This window comes from Opisthorchis viverrini (genome assembly GCF_000715545.1).
Source record: "Opisthorchis viverrini unplaced genomic scaffold opera_v5_91, whole genome shotgun sequence".
Lineage (NCBI taxonomy): Eukaryota > Metazoa > Platyhelminthes > Trematoda > Opisthorchiida > Opisthorchiidae > Opisthorchis > Opisthorchis viverrini.
In genome coordinates, this window is record NW_008751746.1 from 139,836 (window position 1) to 147,681 (window position 7,846).

The 7,846-nt window shown below is 47.7% G+C and overlaps 1 protein-coding gene across 1 annotated transcript in view; it reads right to left on the bottom strand.

Moving 5' to 3' along the window:
• Positions 1 to 6,078, bottom strand: part of T265_13665 (hypothetical protein) — a gene marked incomplete at both ends in the record, with an annotated part of 46,293 nt that extends 40,215 nt beyond the window's left edge. The window contains 6 exon segments of the mRNA XM_009169946.1: positions 42 to 277; positions 319 to 753; positions 761 to 1,177; positions 3,694 to 3,830; positions 4,518 to 4,697; positions 5,984 to 6,078. Coding sequence (XP_009168210.1) covers positions 42 to 277; positions 319 to 753; positions 761 to 1,177; positions 3,694 to 3,830; positions 4,518 to 4,697; positions 5,984 to 6,078 — 1,500 coding nt within the window.
• Between the last annotated feature and the right edge of the window lie 1,768 nt (positions 6,079 to 7,846).

Sequence of the window (7,846 nt, forward strand, 5' to 3'; positions counted from 1 at the left end):
TTAGCGAACGCGGCCCGAGCCTTGCAGATTCGTGCATTCACCTCATCTGTCACACTGCAATCAGAATTAATACAACTTCCAAGGTACGTAAAACGCTCCACAACTTCCAGTGCCTCCCCCTGGGTCGTAATTGGCGTGTTCAGTGACTGCACGTCCACAAGCTTGACCTTACACTTTGTGGGTGCAAAATGCGTACCAAAGGACGGGATGACTTTGGTCAGTTCATCCAAGAATACTTGCGCCTTCTCCTCCTCTTCGAACATGAGAACGATGTCGTCTGCATATTCCAGATCGACAAGGTGGGTGCAAAATGCATACCAAAGGACGGGATGACTTTGGTCAGTTCATCCAAGAATACTTGCGCCTTCTCCTCCTCTTCGAACATGAGAACGATGTCGTCTGCGTATTCCAGATCGACGAGGTTTTCTTCACTGGCTATTTGAACACCAGGGTTTTGGAGACCCTCCAGCTTTCGTCTCATTATTTCATCGATCACAAAGTTAAAAAGGAATGGAGAGAGTGGGCATCCCTGATGGACACCGCTTTGTGTGCGGAAGCTTTTGGAGAGCTCTCCGTACACTCTCACACGTCCGGAAGTCTGAGAATACAAAGAACGTATTATGTTTACAAACTTCCGGGGCATTCCTTGGTGGGCAAGCGTCTCAAGAAGAACAGACCGATCAACCGAGTCGAATGCGCCTCGGAAATCCAGGAATACTAGAATCGTGGGTCGCTTATACCTATGGCGTTGTTCTAGCACCTGACGCAGTGTGAAGATTTGGCCGAAATCCCGCTTGCTGCTCTCGAGTCGATGTCTCACAAACCACCGTAAGGCGACGAAGCACAGTTGACGCCAACAGTCTCGTTACAACCGGGTTCAAGCTGATCCCCCTGTGGTTACCACACTCACTACGCGCCCTTTTTTTGAAAATGGGTACTATCACCGATTCTCCCCAGTTGTCTGGGACAGACTCCTTTCCCCAAATGCAAGCAAACAGATCGGACAAGCGCTGACTGAGGACTTCACCGCCGTGTTTGAACAGTGCGAGTGGAAGGTCATCCGGACCGGGAGCTCGGTGGCGCCTCAGAGAACATATGCAGTCGTAAACCTCCGAGGCCGTAGGTGGTTCCACGTTCACCGTCCAGGGTTCTACTTCACCTGTGGGCTCTAGATAGCCTGCAGAGTGTTAGCCGACATCGAATCTGAAGTGATCAGATTTGCGGTTCAAAACAGTAGCATATCGTCCATTAGTGGCGAGGAAATATTGAAGTTTCCATTGAGATTTCATCATTCAACCGAATATCCATCAAGCCCAAATAACCAGAGATCATTCACCGTGTGCCGTATTATCGAGCATTCTCTCTATCCTATGCGCGTAGTTGAATTCGCAAACCTGTTAGCAGCTGCTGACTGATTCATATACTGATTTGACTGCTGTGTTAAAAGTATTTTAGTCGGCACCACAGCGTACGTGGTAGGACAGAAATCACATAAGCGGAATACGAACGAGACTGTTAGTTTTTCTAAGCCATGTCATAGAGAACATGGAGAATTACCAGGTAGATATGTCAAATCCGAGTACAACTAGCAGGCTCAGTGTGATGAAAGTAAGTTAGACTCAAATCCCCAACTTAGCATTCATTACCAATGATACAACCTTCGCGTCTATCTTAGCTCTTCTGGTAGGAGTGTCAGCACCCGCAACCCGCTCACCTAACTCCCGTACTAGACGCATCAATGTATCCGGAGTGGATGTTGCTTAGTGGCTCTACCACAGTAAAGCAGTAGACAACCCAAGCCTCTGCGGCATCATTTTTCAATAAGTAGATGCGACAGTGACGAGCGCATTGTGTGGACACTGGTATCCTCAAGACTCACAGTGGTTCATTATAAAAGTACCCCATAGAAATTGACTCAGTTCTGTAATATCCAATATATGATTCAACAGTCAACAATTGGTTCCACTAACAAATACAGCAAGCGGTAAACAATACATCATGAAGGAATGCCTGGCTATCGGATAACCGAAACACACGAGTGCGAAGACTATATCCGTAGAAATGCCTAATGACGACATACTTGAAAGACGACCACATAGTCTCATAGATCACGTTTTAGTGCGTACATGATGGGCCTTAGTAATTGGGGCTTTCAGGTCGTATACAGACGCCGAGACCGTAAGCGCAAGAGGTTCAGATTGCATGCTTGTGCCGGCCACGCTCAACCGTCACCTAAGTGCAGTAAGAAGGAAGCAGGCAAACAATGCACCACTCAGTGACCCTGAAAAGACAGGGTCAATTCCAGGTTTTGGAACTGTGACCAATACTACTTGATAGAACATTGGATTTCGTCCCGATCAGCGGAGCCAAGCCGACAACAAGCGATTAGGAAAGCGCACGCAAAACTCCTAAGCTCCCAAAAACCAAGGGCCTCAGGAATGACAGGGCGTTGTTGGATAAAAGCCCAAGGGAAAGAAAAAGCCTCCGCCCCATTCCAGCTGATTCGATAAGCTGACGACAAAAATTAGACATCAGCTAAACAAGTTGGGAAGAAGGCAGATAAGATTCGCTCGTAAGATCATCTCGAGCGATAGAAACAGTTCAGTTGGCCTTCCTCAACAAAAATTCTGGAGAAGCGACAAATTAGTTGGGATGAAAGGATACCGGAAAATAGCTCAACAGTGATTCCACCGTTCGAAACAGATACAAGACCGTCATTCGAAGACCATGGCATCAATTTGGCGGCCACAGCGCCTAAATGTCTTTCAAGATCACCTAGCGTAGGCTAATCGGTGATAAGTGAACATATTCGTGAGGAATGCTAGATCTTGCCTTGATAGCTCTACCTTGAAGTAAGTCTCTAACTGCTGCATCCATCTCAGTGGTCGACAGTGACCTTTTTATCGGTATGAAAGCTGCCTTCGACTTTCTCGATCGTCTGAGAATACGGAACTCTCCAGAAACCGGTGCTTAAATTCCGTCTCTTATGAAGTTGTTTTACTCCTCTTTGTGGTCGCGCATGCGTCTAGTGTATACCTTTCATGAGTTCGCCCCGTCCACTAGCGACGAACACGGTTATCCTCTCAGTTCTGTCACTCGCATACTGTTTGAGATTTCGATTGAAACCAGTACCTTGCAAACCAGAGCGCTCTCGGGGAACGCGCTAATAGACCCTGAGAACCCAGACAGTGTTGCCCCCACCAGACCAAAGTCTTCGGAGATTCAACCGACAATTTACTTTTGGGAGATTTTCTCCCGGAGGCTTCGGCTCTAAGAATATCGCCAACAAGTACTGCCAACGAAATAGGATCAGCAGCATATTTATTGAAGCGGAATATGTGGCCCTCATCAAGGATCACCGAATCCGACTACCAAACACAGACAACTCTTAGGATCCAGTGCTGTCTTTTTGATGCCACAAGTCACATAATTTAAGCAGCCTTCAAAATTCTTGCACTATCTTCATCACACAAACTTCCTTCAGAGCTGGTACAGCTACCAAGCTTCACAAGCTCGTGATTCTCATTTAGTGGCAAGGGATGTGGTCAGATATTGCACGCTCCGAAACAATACTTTGTTGTTGCTTTGTGCGACACACCAATCGAGAGGTGCTTTGGCGGTAATTAGTTTATCTAATAAAGATAAACTGATAGTAGGGGGCAAGTTGGCTTAATCGTTTGAGCGCGAATTTACTGGCCTGAAGGTCCGCAGTTTGAATCCGACTTATGCATCTCGATTTGTTCTGTCTAGGTTTGAGCAGCCTGGTAGTATCCCATCCCTCGTGCTTCCTTCGGGTGGCATGGGAGCTAGGCAACGAAAGGATGTTACAGCTAAAAGGTTGTTACCTAGTAGCTCATGTGAATTCTGTTCGTCCCCAAAGATTAGAGTAACGTCATCTGAATACTCCAGGTTGAGCGCAGTGTACCACCGGCGGTTGTGAAGTCCCTCTGGCGTTCATTTCACTGCTTCGCCGACGAGGATGGACAAGAACGGGGTGGGCATCCCTGTCTTTGAATGGAAAACTGAGAAAGGATTGTGCCTTATCGTGGCGTGATGAATCACATACCTCAGTAACCTGCTCAGCTGTACTGGACGATCTCCAGTGAATAGGTGTCTCATAAACACAACTCCCTAGCCCTCCAGGATGAGTAGGATTCTTTCTTGCAAGTTGAATCACTCGAGTAACCTGACACCTATCACCACTGCCTTGCGATCAGGCCTTAAGTCAATGGCTCTGGTCAAGGACCCCAATCGCCCACTGATCCATGTTTGGTTATCTTCAACCCGAATATAAGCTTTAGCGATACATGTATCTTAATACACCGGCGACTGTGTGCCCTTGTTTTTTTGCAGCTTTTAACGTTCGGAATCTTGGGTAGATCAAACAACAAACTGCTTTTGGGTGTACTCTAAATGCTTTATTGAATGACGTCTGTTGCGTCTCTGAAACCCTAGTACAGGACCTGGGTGCAGCTGCTGAGCATATGTCTCTAGCTAGATGCTAGAAACTAAGAAACTTGGGTTGTCCTGCTACGGGTACAGCAGGTGCTAATATGTCGTCCATCTCACGAACTGAGGCCTCCTTATCTGTAAGCAGCTGACCATGCAGTGATCGTTTAGCTGTAACACCCTTTCGGTGCCTAGCTGCCATGCCACCCGAAGGAATAACGAGGGGGATACTGCCAGGTTGCCCAAGTCTAGGGGAAGTCAAGAGGCAGAGGTCGGATTCGCACCACAGACCTTCTGGTTAGTAAATTCGCGCTCTAACCACTGAGCCACCTCACCCTCATGCAGTACGACTTTTCACTTCGATAAAATCTCCCATTGGTCAGATAACTGTAAATTCTTTGTCGTGTCCATCTATTCACCGTCTATTCCGATTCATCGGAAGGCATCTGCGGAAAACTGCCCTCCTGTCCACTAGGAGGAGCTCGGATCCGGCCATTAAAACAGGAGAATTCAGTGCACATGTAAGAAGCCTCAGTTCATCAGAAGCATACCTTGGTGGTCCATCCAACCTGAATTAAAAGTGCTATGACAATGCTGAACGTCTTTTACAACTCTGTACTGACCAGTTGTTTTTCAGCAGTTTAAACTCAGTAGGCGCCGTTGTGCTGCCTGGCTTCCCCCCCCCCCACAAAGAATAGCAACCTTCAGGTCAAACTGATCATCTGTTCAGCCAGCTACCGATGGCTAGGTTTCGTCTTTGGCGATCGTCTTGAGACACAGATCAAAAACGATAGCAGTCGTTTAGCTGTTAAACCCTTCTAGTCCACAACTGCCACGCTACTCGCAGAAAGTGCGAGAGCTGGGATACTGCCAGGTTGCCCAAACCTAGACGGAAGCAGTTAAGATGCAGAGGTTGGGTTCAGACAACGGACCTTCCGGCCAGTAAATTCGCGCTTGAAATTCTGAGTCATCTCGAGCTCTATAGATGTTGTCCTTCTACATGCATATTTTCATTGGATTCCCTCCACAAACCTCATGAACAAGGTCGCATTTAGCTCCCGTCTAGCGGTAGAAAGGTCCTGTGAGTCACAAGTTACGGAAACATGGCAAACCTTGCAGTGCATTACAAGCGGCCTCCTGGAACGATATAACCACGGTTAAGCAAGACACCAGGAGCTTTGGTTGTGGTGTATCAGAGCGCACACACGGAAGTCACTGAATCGCAGAACTGAAAAAGGTCGCTATCATGGCTTGATGTGGGCGATCGATCCAATGATGCTGTCATCCTCATCATTATCAGCCGGAATGCCACTGTGGAATCCGAACATGAAATTGTAAGCTGCTGCTTTTCACTGGAGCTTTCAAGTCTGAGCAAAAGTAACACTTCGCTCAGTCAGTGAGAAGCTGGTGGACCCAAAACCTAGCAGAACCGGGTCATGAACGCTGCTGGATATTCGATGTTGGATATTAATGGTCACTAGGAACAGGTATCCAAAGCCCTATTCAAAGCCTGAAATTCTGCTTGCGGTAAAACTCAGCCAATCTCATAAAAACATTGGATCCCTGATGGGACCGTGGCTTTACTCGAGGCCCGGCGGCAGATTCCTCCTGACCGCAACCACAAATCATCTGAAATCACTATCCGACGCCACGGAAACTGTGTCCATGCAGACCAAGAAGCCTGATGGAGCCGAAAGGCCACCACTCTTTCAGCTGCAACACCTTTTCGGTGCCTAGCTGCCATATCACCCGAAGGAAGCATGAGGTCTGGGATACTGCCAGGTTACCCAAGCCTGGACAAAGGAAGTCGGGAGAAAGAGGTCGGGTTCGAACCAACTTTCGATCAGTAACTTCGCGCTCTAACCACATGAGCCGTCACGCTCCTACCCAGTTAGAAAACCGACTCAAAACAGTATTTGATAATCTGAAAGGCCAAAGGAATAGAAGAGGCAAAAAACTGGAAACGTCCGCAGGCTGTTCCACTTGACTCGCTCAACTGATCCTCGAAAGCCTCGTATCTAGAAGAGAACGTTTGGACCACCGAGCACAGTGCTTCGAACAACAATTTGGTTGGTCGCCTGCTACCTGAAACCCGGGATCCTGGCATTCAACAGAAAGGTAGACTGTGAATATGGAGCCCCTATAAACCTCAGACGTGTCCTGGTGTACGTCTCTACACAAGCCCCATCATCGTGCTGCTAGTCCTGATGACCTTCCACTTTAGGAAGAATCACTTGAGGTTGCGGGGAATTTGGCATGCCTCGTTAGTAGTTGAGAGAACCCAGAAACTAGTAAGGCATCATACAAGGACCTCCGCGGAGCAGTACAAATTACGGACATAATTTTCACAGAAAGACGTTATGAGTGAGTCGATCTCATCAGTATCGACCGACTTAGATCAGCCTACCTTGGGGCGCCTTGTACTGTAGCGCGGCCGTTGTTCTGTTCGCTGAGCTGGGGAATTTTGTGGCAAATGTTTCGTCACAAACAGACGTGACATCGTCAGTGCGTAGTAAGTTGCTGGCGCGTCCTAGTTCGCCCGTATGTAAAGCGATACAGCCACCATTCCACATGGATCGGCCAGTTTCAACGCCACTTTCGCCATCCAATGCTGTACCTCCAGTGTCCTTGCCAAATGCTGTCGTACCTAGTGATTTCGAACTCCATTAAGGGTATGGATGCTTCACGAATTAATGACCCCACAGCCCGTTTCGTCTTGCTATGTTCCCCTGTACACGAGTTCCTCACTTCATGTATTCACGTGTTTTTTCGCTTTTATTCCTCCTGCGCAGTGTTGCTGTTGCCCATTGAACAGGTGTATTAACAATATCCTTGAGTCCGCTAGTTTTGGAAGTCAACATAGCCACCGTATACAACAATGATTAACGGGCCCAGTGCTCTCAACTTTGGTCCGCTAACTGAATGGGTCTGTACCTGGTCCATTTTCGAGCTTATTTTTCTCCTTCGGTTTGCAGCAACCTCAGGTAGACAGTGCTGTCGATGTTGAAATGGTAGTAGTCCCATAGCACTTCTTTGTGAAAACCCGTACATTTTAACACGGTTTCAGGTTGGTTGGCCCTCGAGCAACAGGTCCCTCTGCACGATATATACAGACAATAAGCGCCACTTAATCACCGTTGGTCCTGTTACACGTCTCACTACCTTCTTCCTCACGGCCACTGTTGGACAATGTCTCAACGCCAGACACGAACCTTGCCATACCTCCAGCTGAAACCATACGTAAAAGAATCGCGACAATTCTGGCTATAGACGCTAATTATTATTATTACGCCGTGACCTCAACGAGTGGCGTTACTCCGTGTGGTTGGTATGCAGCTTAAGCCTGCGGAAAGATCGTTTCTTGTCTTCAAGGTCTAAATGTGAATTCATCGCAAGT